This window comes from Telopea speciosissima, chromosome 7, assembly GCF_018873765.1.
Source record: "Telopea speciosissima isolate NSW1024214 ecotype Mountain lineage chromosome 7, Tspe_v1, whole genome shotgun sequence".
NCBI classification, from domain to species: Eukaryota; Viridiplantae; Streptophyta; class Magnoliopsida; order Proteales; family Proteaceae; genus Telopea; species Telopea speciosissima.
Window position 1 is genome coordinate 3,314,607 of NC_057922.1, and position 17,316 is coordinate 3,331,922.

Here is a 17,316-nt window from a genome sequence, read left to right on the forward strand (position 1 = left end):
TTTTAGGCAACTGTCGCAATGAAGTGAGACCGAGACTGCACTGTAGTGAGTTGACTTCACCAATCTACAAACCATTAATGGTGAAAGTAATTATGAATACAATAGTCTTTTGCACGTATCTCTTCACTATTTGTATGTAGAAGATCAACGTAAAAAGGAAATGTTTTCATTTTGTGTGTGTGCGTGTGTGAGAGAGAGAGAGAGAGAGAGGCCTTGTATTGTACCCCCCAAAAAAAATAACGATTTAAAATCAAACTGAGAAAAAGTGTGAGAGAGAGAGGTTGTATTGTACCCCCAAAAATATAGCAATTTAAAATCGGACTGAGTTTTTCTCCAGCCACACTAAATGGGATCCCATTCACTGCAGGACAGGAGAAAATAGGAAAAGGCACCAGGAGGGTATTTTGGGAACATACTAAAACCCCGTAGGGTTTTGTGAACCCTAGATGGTGGGTGAACTTTATGGGTGGAGATCTAAAAATTTCTCCTTTAAGATTTCTAGAAAATGAAAAAATTAAAAAGGGGACATGCTTGGTATCCCATAATATTGGATCATCGCTTCCACTTTTTGTTTTTTTTTAGTGAGAGTTGCATCAGGCTAGTACCACAGTTACATATTTTCTCATAAAGAACTTGCTTTTGCTTGAATTAACATTTTAAATCCGTAATATACAATAGTAGTAACTACTAGATGTTTTACTAAAGTTGAATCAACCAATTTTGTATTAACCGTGAAAGAATACAAGGTTGTTTATAAAATTAAATTAAAATTTATAACACCTAATAAAAATCTTAGAATAATATTATTTAATAAATGATTTATTGTAATATACAATGAATTATTGAGTATAATACTAGAACGTAATTTTTTTTAACCAAAGAATATCATTACACTATTCGTGAAATAATACACGTAGTTTTGAAATTATCTATTCTCACCAAACTTTTGGATCCCGAGCTAGTCAGCTACCCATGATTTATGACTCTTTTTCAATTCTTCTCTTCGGATACCAATTTTTGGGATTCGGGTAGAACTCACACTTTAAAAGGTAGCTATTATAGAGGGGGTGCCTAAATCCTTGTAAGCCTTCCCAATGGGATTGTTGCTTTTTGCATACAATCTTAACAAGATCTTTAGACATTACAATAACCATTTATCAAATTGAATATAATTTATCAAATCCAAAAACATTGCAAATTACAAAATGATACATGTTTTCCTAACTTGAACTAATTTTATTTTGATCAGAATAAAGACTTTGCTATTGCTGCATGAATGTGATTTACAAAAATCAATCCATTTGTTTCGGCAATATCGTCGTCGACGATTCGCAATTAACAAACCTTCTCCAATACCAGTGCTTCTCCCATGCAGTGTGCATCAATTCAAGAGGAACTCCTTTAGTCTCAGGCAAGAAAAGAGCAATAAAAAGGGTCATTATTGCAATCCATCCGGCATAGAACAAGAAAATGCCAAACTTGAAGTGGCATAGAATGGTCAAGAAGGTCTGTGCAAGCACAAACGCTGCGGCAAAGCTTACGGCAACACTTATACTTTGGCCGATTGGCCGGATTTTTAATGAAAATATCTCACTTGGTATGAGCCAGCTCAAGGGACCCCATGACCACCCAAATCCAACTGTGTATATGCACATCAACACCAATACCAAAATGGCATAGCTCTTAGACATAGTTTCGTTCCCAGAGGATCCTATTTTAGCTGCTAGAACAGCAGCCACAGCCACCTTCACAGAAAAAGTAAACATAAATGAATATAGATATCTTTTATTTGGGAGAGGGTTCCTTGAAAGGCAGTATGGCGGCCAATAGGAGAGTGCACATAAGCATTAACAAGGGCAGGATTTCCACCTTTCATGGGGTAGGGTAATCATTTTAGGATTCGGTTCCTCTCCAATGAGCGCACCAGCCCAATGAGCATCCAATGGCTGGTCTGACTGGCACACATCCCTGAGCACATGCCGGGATGTGTGCCAGATAATCCAGCCGTCGGTTGCATCATTAAGCACTCATTGGGCAGATGCCTCCAGGGAGAGGAGCCCGATGCATCATTTCATGCCCCTCTTTGTCTTGACGCAAGGGCCATGTTGCCTTTCAAGGTTCATTTTCCTTTTTATTAGTATATTATTTTTAATGAGAAAATATAGATAGATTGAGGAATTTCATCCTCTCAAATGCGGTTCATTGCCTAGTGCATCATACTTAAGAATCCAAAATCAACTAAGAATGCATACCAAAAACAGTCGAAATCAGCAAAAATGCTCTTCGATCTTCATTTTTTGTAATTTTTTTTTCCTTCTTATGGTCAGTAAATAATAAAAAAATCATGAAACTTACCTCTTGTATCAAAATCTACAAGTCCTTCGAATTACAAAAAAATTCTCCAAAGTATCATTAGTTTGAGGAACATTTTACTTCTTCCTGATTTCAATTTCTACGATTCTAGCTGATTATGATTGATTCCAGGCCGATTTAGATCCAATTCAAATCGGAAACGATGAAGGCCGATCCTGTATCTGATCCCGGGTTCTTAAGCCTTGGTAGCATATGGTTTGGGTTTGGGCTTGGGTAATTATTACAGTAAATCGAAGAAAATGCTTTGCACAAAAAGAAAGAAGAATGAGAATGCTGACCTGGCAAAGGATCATCTGGGTCCCACCCTGCAAGAACAGAACTCTCCGACCATACCGGTCCACTATACCGGTTGACACGAGAAGGGAGCCTAGGTTGACCACCCCCAATATTAGAGACGCCATGAGAGTCGCGCTGCTGCTGAAGCAGACTGATTGAAAGAGGACCGGCGCGTAAAACGCTGTCACATTAATCCCTGTGAGCTGTGTAAATAAAGGTATCGCCACGGACATCACGAGGTGGGGCCTATATTGCCTCTCAAATATGGTCTTGAACGGCTCTTGATCTGCGGCTTTCATGGCTTCAGTAGACTTAATGACAACGTTTAGCTCGGCTTCTATATCCAAGTCGATTCCTCAAGCTCGGCGTAGCGAACGCTTTGCCTCTTCTAGCTTGCCACGCTCCACAAGACTGCTCGGAGTATCGGAGAGGAGTAGAACACCAATTGTCATGACCAGTGCAGGTAAGGCTGCAAGGCCGAGTGAGAGATGCCAGCCCCACTTGAGCCGAGCAGAGCCGTAGTTCAACGCATTAGATACAACCACACCTATGCAAAGGAATAACTGGAAGCCTGTGTTGAACGCACCGCGCCAATTTGATGGCACCATCTCCGATAGATACACGGGAGTTGCCTAAAGTTATGGAAAATTAATGACATGAAAATCACTTTGAAAAAAAGTCCACTTCATCAAATCACATAGCGGAAAAAGGTATCCTAGCATATTTATGCCAGCAATACATGAGGGTTAAAATGATTGCAATTACTCCTAATGATGTTTCTCCTTCTTGACATTCTCTCTCTTCCTTGACGATGTGGGTCCCTTAAATACGAATCGTGAAACAATTCCTCATGTGTGCCCATTGACTTAGCATGGGAGATGGATGGCAATACATGCGAGCAACGTGTAGATCTCTCGCCTTACTCTAGTACACCTATTGTTATGGTGTTAATTAATTGGTCCTGTATTGGACCGATTTTGAGCTGATTATGGACCAAACCATAAAGCTTGTTGGTTTTGGTCCAGTTTGGTCTTTTTATCAGGTGGGCTTAACAGGCTACTACCAGTTCGGTTTTTGTTTTTCATATTTATATATAAAGAAATACTTATAAAAGAAACTGTCAGTATTTTTTCCAATTTTTCACGATTTTTGGTTTTTTTTTTTTTTTTTTTTATCAGGTTTGGTTCGATTTTCTATCTATTTTGGCAGGTCTGGCTAGTTTTGGTTTCTACCGGTTTCTTTATAAAAGCATGATAAGGATTTGGTCTGGTCCGAACTGAATGCTTGCTTTCAGTCGGTCCGACCAGTTCGGTCTGAAATTTGATACCCCATCCCTATAAACTTTTTCTAAACACCCATTCATTTTCTCCATTCCCTTCCATAAGGAGCTTTGATTTTGGAGATAGGAGCCAGGCCCAGTCCCAAAAAAAAAACCATTTAAATGGACCCAATATACATAGGCTGAAGCCCACCCACCTGGTTAGTGAACCCAACACCAAATCCAAGCAAAATGCGGCCCAGTATGAGCATTGCAATATTAACTGCAGCACCATTGATGGCTGCTCCAGTAAAGAAGGTGAAACCACCGAGAACCATGGTGGCTCTGCGACCCAAAGCTCTTGTGAGACGACTAGCTACAAGGGATGCAGCCATCCCAGCTATGTATAGTGAAGAACTTGACTGTTGAAGATACAATAAACGTTTTTCTCAGCTGCTAACATCTTCCTTAGTACTGATGGGAAGAATTTTCGAAGGCAAGGTTCCATCGTTGTCACTCCTCCTGCAATCAAGACAATTCATGGTTAGGTAGAGGAATGCCACACAAACCTTAATCAATATTCTTTGTTTTATTATTATTTTTTTTTGATAATTTAGATAGCGTTTAAATTTGATGAACATGTTATCCACACTATTACTTAGGTGTTAAACATTTTTTAATATTATGTTAGAATTTTAAATGATTTTAAAATAGATAATTTTTTATTTTATAAAAGATTTGTCAGAGGATTGTGTTGTTTTTATCTTACTAGGCACTTGCGGGGGTTCGGGGACGATATTCCTGAGAATTTTTTTTAGGACCATATGGGTTTTTCTATAATTTTTTTATATTGGGTTTCGCTATATTTGTAGTAAGTGATTCTTTCTTTATAATAAATTTGAGAGAGGTGTAAGGATGAGTGGTTGTAACCCTACGTAAATCTTTGTGTGTGATTGTGTGATTGTTATTTTTGAATTCCATTCTTTTATGCATCATTTTAGGTTCACGTTTTTATACAAAGACACATACACACAAGCAAAATTCCCTTTTTTCTAATTTTTATACGTCAAATATTACATCACGGCAAAACATGATATGGTCATTCTAATCATTAGATAGATAGCATATGATTTGAAATCTTGTAACTTAATTCAATCAAATAACTTCCCATCATTCCATATATTATAACCACAATCGAAACCATCACATGGAAGATCTAAGTGCTAAAAAATTAAGTACCTCTCTAGAGATCTTTTCTATGCCAACCAAACCAGGAATCCTTTAATCCCCCAACACCCCCTCCCCCTCCCCCTCTCCAACCTTTCAAATTTTTTTTTTTTTCTTGATTACTGTAGAACATGTTGCCTAAATATAAAGACATTGGAGAGGTGGCTCATAGTGGGTAATGTAGCTCAGGGGTGAGATGGTTCTCGAGTCCCATGAATGTTCACATACGTGAGTGTACGTGAATGACTCATAGCCATTCAGATGAAATATTCTCAGAGATTGGATTCCATCTAAACAGTTGTGAGTCATTCAGGTACCCTCACGTATGTGAATATTCCTCGGTCACTTGGTTCTCATACCCCCTAAGCCCACATGATGGAATCCATTTTGTAGACCCCACTTTATGGAATCCATCATATCTCCATGGTGGGTCCCACTTCCTCGTTTTCCATATTTTTTTGGGGAAGCAGTTTTCTGTACGGGAGTGTGGCCTACGCCAGTACTCCCATGAGTCTATCTCTCTCCTCCTTAAAACAAGGTGGCAGAGGTGTCTTTTCATATAGGGAGGAGAGAGATAGACTCATGGGAGTGATGGCATAGGCCACACTCCCGGACAGAGATCTTTTTCCCATTAGGCATCATGCATTCACGTCTACCACGGTCTTTGGTGCTATGGATGGTACCAAATTCATTTTTGTAATGTTTTTTTTTTTATATTTCGTTGAAGTCTCTAACAGTCAAGGTAGACGATAAACAAGACCAGAGATTCCCCGATTTAGATAATTTTGATGAAATGTTTCTATTTTCTCTAGATTTCCATTTACCACACAGAGAGAGACAGAGGAGTTGCACATTGGTTCCATTAAATGTTACTTAGAAGAGAAGCAGAGGAAATAAGTAGAGAGAGAGTGACCTGAGATCCCGATGTCGTAGCCAAAGATTAAGCCACCAGATGCAGCAACGATGCAGGTGATCACCACTAACGCCGTTATCCTCCCCCCAAAACCATTCTCATTTCCGTCAACGGCAAACACTCCTCCTGCCATAATTCTCCTTCTCTCACTACACAGAGTCAGGTTAAGTGATGTTGTCTCTCTCTCTCTCTCTCTCTCTCTAGACGAAGAGAGAGTCAGGTAAGTGAGATTTGCCTGGGGGTGGGGGGGAAGAGAGAGAGAGAGAGAGAGGTGGACAAAATGAATGAACGGGAACGTGGTTATATATTACGAAGCGCCACTAAAAAGATTTTGCTTTTTGGGAAAATGTTCCTTGCACTAAAGGGCAGAGATGCGTCCAAACACATAGGTGAGCGAAATGACTGGTCCAACCATCCTGCATGATTGAAATGGTTGTCTTGTTCTACATCATGTGTCTGGGTGTAGTCTGCATCTCAGTGGGCTTTCAGTAGAAAACATCCCCTCTTTTTTTATTTTTGAGAAAAAGCTGAGCACATTGCCGGTGTACAGGGTAAGCTAATATCCATTGTCTCTATCTCTTTTCCCCTTTTTGAAATAACCACTTTGATTTTCTTGTATGATACCCCATTCCATGTCCTTGTTGGTGTCGCTTGCTAACTTTCTACACATAGGCAGTGTGCTATCCCTCCTCCCCCCCACCCTCCAATTATTTTTTGGGGGGGGGGGGGAAGACTTTTCTATCTGGGAACACATATCATGCATCAATGCAAAGACCAATGAGAATGCATGACAAAACCTCAATGAGAACGGGATTTCTGTCTTTTATGAGAATGGGGTGATCATTTCATTTCATGATGTGTCGAGCTACACTTCCAAAGTCTTTTTTACCCTCTTTTTTTTTTTTGTAGAGAATTTTTTTTAAAAAAGTCCTTAATATGATTATCGAAGACCTGATTGGAAAAAAAGAAAGTACACGTTTGAGTGTGCTCTCTTCTTACGGTATGTCTCCTCCTTAAAATATTTGGATCACTACTCTCCTTTCATTAAATATATCATTTTTTAAAAGTGTAGAACTGTAGATTCCTTTACCAAGAGTTTGACCTAAAACACACTCTTTTTTCCATCTTCATGAAAGGTGGTGGAGGGATTATCTAATAGCCCTTGACCCACGTACCCAAATACAATAATATTTCATAAGAGTGGGTGATCTCTCTCACATCTGAATATTTCTATTTTGCTTATAAAACTCTCAGAGCTTAGTTTCAGATATTTCTTATAAGAATTAAGATTGTTTTGTCCCCTTCTCCCGTTATGTTTTGCAATGGATTTAATTAAGTAAATTGTGTACCACTTGGTACTAAATAATACCAAATGGTTGACTTTTGAATTACAATACTTGCTGGCCATGTTGTGTTTGAGAGAGGATTTGTCCTTTTGGAGCCTTGTGGAAGACATTTTTTAGTCATTCCAACCAATGTGATCGAATTCCTTAACCACAAATCTCAAAGTTCAAATATTTGGCACATAACATATCAGATGATGCTTAGAATGATGAACATGTATATCACAAAATATTAGATCACATGTCCGAACAAAACTTTGAATAGTCCAAGATCGTGGGAGAGTGTACAGTCGGATCGGAGTCCTATAGACATGCATAGACATACAAGAGGGTATTTGATTGAATGTAAATATGAAATTTAACACATGGCTTATTAAGTTCATATCCAATTTCTATCCAATAATTGGAAAAGCCATAGCATGTGTTCGAGGCATAATAAAGGTGGCTCATTTGAGAGTAGATTTTTCGATTTCAAGAGAATCAACGAAATTACCCTTTAATATTTGAATAAAAATACGATGATGAAAACAAAAATTCCATAAAATTTTAATGTAATTGATGCAAGAAGTGTCATAAATACTTTTGAGAAGCCTGTCAACGTGAAGTTGTACGAGCACGTCTTCCTATAACATTTCCTAAAAGAATGCAAAATGACATTTGCATTTGGAGAAAGTTTTCACCACCCCAGGGCAAAAAGAGAATTTCTTCATCCAATGTGATTTGATGTTATGATTAGACTATTGAATAGTAAATATCATCATTAACTCTTGCCTCTTATTCATGGAATCCAAAATACCATTTAAGAGATTCTTTCTCTTCATTGTGGATGAACAAAATTGTCTATTACATTGTATTTTAGATACTAATTATACAATAAGTAATGGTTAGTTGTTTTTTTATGGAGAGAGATACTATTTCACTAATCGAGTTACTGGTATCTAACATGTTCATACTATCTGTTAATGAGACAAACAAAACAAAATAAAACAGTTCAATCAATGACAAAGCAAAACATATACAAAATAAAAAGGAACCAAGTTTTCCTTGACCCACGATCAAAGGAGAATCCCTTAACTAAGGAGACCAATGGAAGATATTATTGACTTTATATAATAACAGGTGTAAGTAATAACAACCCTAAAAAAATGGATGTTTAAACTTTAGCCATAGAATTTACCAAAAAAAAAACTTTAGCCATAGAAAAGAGGCCGGAAAATATATATCTAAAAGTCAAAGTAATAAACATTATGGATGAAAAAGATTAGCTACCAACCTGACAGTTTGACGGTAGCAAAAGAGTCCAATAAGAACAACTTAGAAAGAAAGACTAGTTGCCTACTTGGCACTTGAATTTGAGAATGGAAGGTAATATCCGAAACCAGTCTCACTAATCAACTACCCAAGAACCAATTAATCCCTTAATCTTTCAGCAACCCTAATTACCTTAGTAATGTATAGTTTAGCTTCAACGAGGGACCCACTCACTGATGTCCTGAGGATGAATGGAGGCTCTTCTATATTAAGTTTGAATCCCCTTAAACCCATATAGCCGGGTTGGAGAGAGAGAGAGCTAAATTGAATCCCCTTAAACCTATATAGCCGGGTTGGAGAGACAGAGAGAGCTAAAAAGTTTTTACGGAAAATAACATGATTGGCTACTTTTGGGTTTTTATTTACAAAACTGTCCACCCTATGTTTGAGTTAACAAAAATAGATAAAAATAAGTTAAGGTTTACAAAATTGGACAAAATAGTATCTCTCCCTCCCACACTTACTTTTTTAGATATTTTTACCCCTATCATTGACTTCTCGCCCAGATATCTTCCGTTTCCTGCAACCCTACCCTTGTCCCAGTCACCACCATTCTCTGCTACCCCAAGTAACAGAGGGAAAAAAAAAGAAATTTTTTCAGAAGGGAACTGTCGAGGAAGGAAGGAGAGTCACTGTTTTGTAAAATTAAATTTGTTTTTGTCTATTTTTGTTAACTCAAACATAGGGTGGACAGTTTTGTAAATAAAAACCCAAAAGTAGCTAATCAGGTCATTTTCCCAAAATTTTATATGTGATTTGTATATGTTCATCGATCTTAAGATTCACTAACAAGAGTGAGAAAATGTGGAGGAAGAATGGATTCAGATTCTACCCTAAAAATATATATATATATTCCATATATATCCATGCAATTTGTGTCCACACTCAGAAAATTTTCGATGACATTCTTGAACTTTTCAATGCTTTATTTTGCCATTTTATAGATTTTTTGTTTTTTTTTTCCCCGGTAAAATGAAGCTTTATTGACAAGGGCAATAGGACATGGTGTGGTCGAGATTTTAAAATTACATAACTCTAAAAGTCTAGAAGTGGAAACTGCTAAATTGTCTTGCACATCAATGATAGTCTTCCCTATAAGGGAATCAACAAACACTATTCTACTCTCCAGGCTGGTACGAGAACCTGAGCTGTCTTCTTCTACTCCCTTGGAATAAAAGAAAAGGAAACATCTTGAAAATAGGATGGAAAGTGCACAATATCATGGAACATAGAAAACACTTCCAAGACTGGTAGCCGGCGAGTCTGAAGGAAGTGATTATATATTTGTTATCTGGATTGTGATGGTCAAGTAACTTTCAGCTATTACGAAAAACAAAACCCTATCCAGATTGTCCTAGCGCTCACCTGTGATAGACTATTTTTTGGTTGGAACCAGGGATTGAGGTATCGGCCGGGTATCTGTATCTATATCAATATCGATTCGGTTCCAAACCGGATTGACTTGTATGGGGTCTGGATACGCCAAAAAATGGAAAAATACCAATTTTAGGGATCAGTCCCGTATGGACCTCGATCAATAAAAAATTAAAAACAAATCTTAAAATTTTAAAAGAAAATTAAAAAATTGGATTCAAACTAGTGTTGACTGTGGACTCGCCTAAGGAGAGGATCTTTATTCCCTCAATTTATCTGTCCGTCAATTTCCTCAATTCCATCTAATAGGGGGCAAAAATGACCACCTTACCTCTGCCCAAACACACTGCCCAAGTGGGATCCACCTCTCCTATTGGATGGAATTGAAGAAGTTGACGAACAGGCAAATTGAGGTGATAATTTTATAAATTGGACAAATCTAGGGTAGTAAATTTGGGTCGCACTGAATTAGTAAGAAAAGGTTCTAGCGACTGCCGGGTGCAACCAGGCTGGGTTGGGCTGGATTTTTTGAAACCATGCCTTGCACATGGTCTCTACGACTCGGGGTGGGCCAAACTTGGCTTTGTTTTTATTATTTTCATATTATTATACAAAAATAATTCTTAACCTAAATTTACTTGTTTAATATATTAAATTAATAGTATATATTATTATGATCTTAATTCATGACCGTTTATCTTGCATATATCTATACATATATACATTATAATGCATATTTTAACATATGTACGTAAATAGGACAGGGCAAGGCCAAGCTGGGCTCAACCGAAGGTCTCAGACCAGACCCTGAAATTTTCTGATGGGCTCGAATTTCTTGGGCCAATCATTCGAGAACCCAGCAAGGTCTATTATCAGAAGTTTAATGCAAATTGATACTCGTGATAGTTGCGTGGTTCAAAACTTGAGAGATCTTTATCGTCATAGATCGACATGGTATATTTTAGTGTACATGCATAAGGTTGATACCTACAGGACTGTCTATATATCACTACGTTGGATCCACTGTATCTGTCAATGGATGAAACAAACGAAGGCTTAATAAAAAAGACAGAGCATTATAAAACTTGAAAATTTTTTGAATAGGTTTATTTAAACAATGCTTTATTGTAATAGACAATGAATTCTTAAGTATAATGCTAGAAAGGAAATTTTTTTAACCTCAGAATATCACTACCATAATTCATGAAATACTACACGTAGTTTTGAAATAATCTATTCTCACCATACTTTTGGATCCTCAACTAGTCAGCGACCCTTGATCTATAACTCCCTTCCAATCCTTCTCTTTTAATACCACCTGTTGGGATTCGGGTAGAACTCACCCTTTAAAAACTAACTATTATAGAATAGGTACTTAAATCCTTTTAAGTTTTTACATCGGATTATTTACATTCGATGTCAAATTACTGCTTTTTGCATAGAATCTTAACAAGATCTTTAGACATTAGAATAGCCAATTTATAAAATTGAATAAAATTTCAAATCCTAAAACATTACTAAGTACAAAATGATACATTTTTTCCTCACTTGAACTAATTTTATTTTGATCAGAATAAAGACTGTGATGATCTGCCATTGTTGCATGCATGAATGTGATTTACAAAAATCAATCCATTTGTTTCGGCAATGTCGTCGTCGATGATTCACAATTAACAAACCTTCTCCAATACCAGTGCTTCTCCCATACAGTGTGCATCAATTCAAGAGGAACTCCTTTAGTCTCAGGCAAGAAAAGAGCAATAAAGAGGGTCATTATTACAATCCATCCGGCATAGAACAAGAAAATGCCAAACTTGAAGTGGCATAGAATGGTCAAGAAGGTCTGTGAAAGCACAAACATGGCAGCAAAGTTTGTGGCAACACTTATACTCTGACCAATTGGCCGAATTTTTAATGGAAATATCTCACTTGGTATGAGCCAGCTCAGGGGACCCCATGACCAACCAAATCCAGCTTGGTATACGCACATCAACACCAGTACCAAAATGGCATAGTTCTTAGACATAATTTCATTCCCAGAGGATCCTAATTTAGCGGCTAGAACAATAGCCACAGCCACCTTCACAGAAAAAGTAAACAACATAAGTGAATATAGATATCTTTTATTTGGGAGAGGGTTCCCTGAAAGGTAGCGTGGCGATCTTCATTTTTTCATAATTTTTTCCTTCTTTTGGTCACTAAAATAATAAAAAAGGTTAAATTACATGTCACCCCCTGGTTTTTGGAAAAACTCAAATCACTCTCTGGTTTAGACCCCAATATGACAAATTAGTCCCTACCGTTAGTTTTATGTTGTTAAGTGATGACGTCAGTCAGTTAAATAAATTTAAATCTCTAAACTATCCTTGACCAATGTTGAAGATGAAGGAAGGGTAGTATTGTAAATTTAATTCTAATGTTTTAGTACAAGGGTAAAATAGTCCTTTCACAACAATAACTAACACCAGACTAACACCATTACTGTAGAATAAGTGATTTGAGTTTTTTCAAAAACCAGGGGGTGATCTGAGTTTCGTTTGAGAACCAAGGGGTGACATTTAATTTTCCCAAAAAAAAATCATGAAAACTTACCCATTCATCTTAGTAGCAAAATCTTCAAGTCCTTTGAATTTCAAAAAAAAAAAAAACTCCAAAGTATCATCAAAATGAGGAACTGTTTACTTCTTCCCGATATCAATTTCTAGGGTTCTAAGCTGATTATGATCGATTCCAGCCGATTTAGATTCACTTCGAACCGAAAACGATGAAGGTTGATCCCGTATCTTATCCCGGGTTTGAATTTTGAAACCTTGGTAGCATACGTAGTCCAATATACAGCCCATATTAGCGACATAGTGCCTATGGTTTGGGCTTGGGTTAATAGGGCCCATTTTTTGAGTTCTTATTCTAGGCTTATTTTTATTGTTGTAGTTGACTTGGGCCCAAAAGTTCATACGGTAAAGCTAGCACAACCTTATTACCAAAAAACAAAGAAAAAAAAAAGGCTAGCACAACCCTTAAATATTAGGGAGAATGTTCTCTGTGCCGCAGCGAAGCTTACGCCTAGGCACATGGGCAGTCTGTGCAAAGGGGCCATTGCCACCACCCCCATGTGCCTGGGCGCAGGCTACGCTGCGACACAGAGAACAGCATCCCATATTATTACAGTAAATGTTTACCAAAAAAATTATATATTATTACAATAAATCGAAGAAAATGCTTTGCCAAAAAAAAAAAAGTGTGAGAATGCTGACCTGGCAAAGGATCATCTGGGTCCCACCCTGCAAGAACAGAACTCTCCGACCATACCGGTCCACTATACCGGTTGACACGAGAAGAGCGCAGAGGTTGACCATCCCCAATATTAGAGACGCCATGAGAGCCGCACTGCTACCGAAGCCAACGGATTGGAAGAGGACCGGCGCGTAAAACGCTGCCACATTAATACCTGTAAGCTGTGTAAATAAAGGTATCGCCACGGCCATCACAAGGTGGGGCCTATATTGCCTCTCAAATATGGTCTTGAACTGCTCTTGATCTGCGGCTTTCATGGCTTCAGTTGCCTTGATGATAATGTTTAGCTCGGCTTGTATATCCGAGTCAATTCCTCGAGCTCGGTGTAGTGAACGCTTGGCCTCTTCTAGCTTGCCACGCTCCACAAGACTGCTCGGAGTATCGGAAATGAGTAGGGCACCAATTGTCATGACCAGTGCAGGTAAGGCTGCAAAGCCAAGTGAGAGGCGCCAACCCCACTCGAGCCGAGCTGAGCCGTAGTTCAAAGCATTAGATACAACAACACCTATGCCAAGGAACATTTGGAAGCCCGCGTTGAACGCGCCGCGCCATTTTGATGGCGCCATCTCTGATAGGTACACGGGAGTTGCCTACAGTTATGGAAAATTAATCAGAGTTGATGACATTGAAAAAAAAAAAAATTTTCTTTTTTTTGGAATAAGGAGAATTTAATTAATATAAAAAGGCTATAAGAATTTACATCCTATAAAATTTCCTTCCATTAGAATCACCCTAGGTTTTCTATATAGAAATGAATTTTCGCACAAGAATGTAGAAAACTTGCTAGGAAATCAGCACAAGAATTAATCTCTCGGACATGGTGCAAGAACACACACTGCTCAAAGCCTTGACAAAGATCATGTATTTCCCCAATCAAACTAAGAGCGTGCTAAGCAACATGAAAATGCCCCGTTATCATTTGGGTCACCAATAGGGAGTCGGATCGAATCTGAACCAAAGGCAGCCGCAACAACTTGGCCTTCACTAGACCTTGTCTAATTGCTAAAAGCTCCATCCGCAGCACATTGTTATCCTCTGTAGCGTCCGCTATTGCAAAGACCGGCAGGCCCTTGCAGTCACGCCCTATTGTACCATAACCCCCAATGTTCTCCCTACTCGACCCATCACAATTATTTGCAACCCAGGCTGGAGGAGGGCATGGCCAAACAAGAATAGATGCAACTGGGTGAGAAAACACAGCATCAATTTTCCATCGGCTAAAGAATTCCTTGTTGATGCTCAAATCCGGAAGCCAAATCCTCATAGCAAAGAAACGAGCTCTCGTTTCATAAATGATGCTAATCAAAATCTCTTCATCAAATCAAACAGCTGAAAAAGGTACCTGGCATATTTATGCCAATCCGTGAGGATTTAAATACATGCAATTACTCTTAAGAAAAATAAAATGATGAATGTAGTAGTATGATGGTACACGATCTCACAATTTCTCTCCTCGGCATTCTCTCTCTTCCTTGACGATGTGGGTCTCTTATATACGAATCCTGAAGCAATTCCTCATGTGGGCCCGCCCATTCATTTAGCATGGAAAATGCATGTCAATACATGCGAACAACGTCTAGATCTCTTCCCTTACTCTAATAAACCTATTGTAAGGTGTCAATTGGTCGGTTCAACCTGATATTGGTGGTATTGAACCAATAAAGCTGATGTTGGTTTTGGTCCAGTTTGGTCTTTTTCTCCGTTCCTTTCAATAAGGAGCTTTGATCTTGGAGATAGGAGCCAAGGCCCAGTCCCGAAAAACAAAAACATTTAAATGGGCCCTATATACATAGGCTGAAGCTCACCCACCTGGTTAGCGAAACCAACACCAAATCCAAGAAAAATGCGGCCCAGTATGAGCATTGCAATATTAACTGCAGCACCATTGATGGCCGCTCCAGTGAAGAAGCTGAAACCACCGAGAATCATGGTGGCTCTGCGACCCAAAGCTCTTGTGAGGCGACTAGCTACAAGGGATGAAGCCATCCCAGCTATGTATAGTGAAGATGTGAATGATGTGAGAACTTGACTGTCGAAGATACAGTAAACGTTTTTCTCAGCTGCTAACATCTTCCTTTGTATTGATGGAAAGAATTTTTGGAGGAAAGGTTTCATCGTTGTCACTCCTCCTACAATCAACGCAATTCATAGTGTATGTTAAATGAATGCAATATAAATCTTTAGTATAAATTTGATGAACATGTTATCCACACTAGCACCTATTTATATGAAAATTTTAGTATAAATTTATTTTGCTACATGGCTATTAATGGAATATGAAACTTGTTACTTGCCACTAAGGCTGTGTTTGGTATACATTCTAGATCAATTTCGCATTATAGTTGTTTTTATTATTTGAAAATGTGAAATCGATCTAGAATGCATACCAAACACAGCGAAAGTACTGATCTAGAGATCTTTTTTATTTTTTATTTTTCCTGATTTCGTTGAAGTCTCTAACAGTGATCAAGGTAGGTCATAGCAACGAGAAACAGGGCCAGAGATTCTCCGTTTAAGACAATTTTGATGAAATGTTTCTATTTTCTCTATAGATTTCCATTTACCACACACAGAGAAACAGAGGAGTTGCAGATTGGTTCCATTAAATGTTACTTAGAAGAGAAGCAGAGGAAATATGTAGAGAGAGAGAGAGTGACCTGAGATCCCGATGTCGTAGCCAAAAAGTAAGCCACCAGAAGCAGCAACGATGCAGGTGATCACCACTGACGCCGTTATCCTCCCCCCAAAGCCATTGTCATTTCCGTCAACGGCAAACACTCCTCCTGCCATAATTCTCCTTCTCTCACTATACAGAGTCGGGTTAAGTGAGTTGTTCTCTCTCTCTCTCTCTCTATACGAAGAGAGTCAGGCAAGTGAGATTTGCTTGGGGGTGGGGGAAGAGAGAGAGAGAGAGAGAGAGGTGGACAAAATGAATGAACGGGAACGTGGTTATATATCACAAAAGTGTGTTTGGTGAGCCGTGGTGCGTTTCATGCCCATGCTCTCCAGGTCTCGAGTTCCAATCTCTTGGCTGGTACCTTTATATATATATATAAAAAGCTCCCAATTCCAAAAAAAAAAAAAAAATTGTAAGAAAACGGGGGAGGGAGGGGAAAAGGCCGGCCACACCGCTGATAAACTAATGTCTATTGTTAAATTTTTGCACACTGGGTTGTGCCTATTCTTTGTTTTAACTTTTTTTTTTCTTTTTGGGGGCAGGGAGAGTTTTCTGTCAGATAGCACGACTTATGTGCCAACACATGAACCAATGAAAACGCATAGGAAAACATCAATAAGAGTAGGATTTCTACCTTTTAAGGGGACGGGGTGATCAGCTTGTGCTTATGATGTGTCTGGGCGAGTTACACTTCCAAAATCCATCGTACTACGAACACATTCTATTTATCCACTTGGGGAGCAATGGAGACAGATTCCAACCCTCCATGGGGTGTGGGTCCCACACTGGAATCTATCCCCACCGCTCCTCATGTAAGTAGCTGATCCGAACTCCTATTTTCCATCTTCATGCAAGCTGGTGATCGAAGGGATAATCTAACGGCCCTTGGCCCACGTATTTCACTGAAATAATTTTTCATAAGAGTGGGTGATCCCTCTCACATCTGAATATCTCTATTTTACTTCTAGCTCTCCAAGCTTATTTTTCGATATATATATTTTTTTAATGTTTGGTCATGGAATTAATTAAGTAAATTGTGTACCACTTGGGACTCTAATACCAAATGGTTTGACTTTTTGGATTATAATACGAATCAGACTCTTCTATTTCTGCCTCGGGCAGTACTTCCGTGCGCCCCACACACAAGGCGGGCGGAATGTACCACCTTACCCCTGCCCAAGCACCTTGTCCGAGCGGGGATAAGGCGGTACTTTCCACCCGCCTTGTGTGTGTGGGCGCACGGAAGTACCGGGTAGACGGAAGTAGAGGA

General features: G+C 38.7%; 1 protein-coding gene and 1 pseudogene across 1 annotated transcript; both read right to left on the bottom strand.

The window, feature by feature from the left end:
* Window positions 1-1,179: 1,179 nt before the first annotated feature.
* Window positions 1,180-6,190, bottom strand: LOC122669604 (annotated as a pseudogene).
* A 5,492-nt stretch (window positions 6,191-11,682) lies between these two features.
* On the bottom strand, window positions 11,683-16,168 carry LOC122669601 (sugar transport protein 5-like). Its single transcript, XM_043866397.1, has 4 exons — window positions 16,027-16,168; window positions 15,179-15,498; window positions 13,330-13,959; window positions 11,683-12,155 (listed from the first exon to the last, which is right to left on the bottom strand). The coding sequence occupies exons 1-4, from the start codon at window positions 16,157-16,159 to the stop codon at window positions 11,703-11,705; spliced, it is 1,536 nt and encodes a 511-aa protein (XP_043722332.1). The 5' UTR covers window positions 16,160-16,168; the 3' UTR covers window positions 11,683-11,702.
* Between the last annotated feature and the right edge of the window lie 1,148 nt (window positions 16,169-17,316).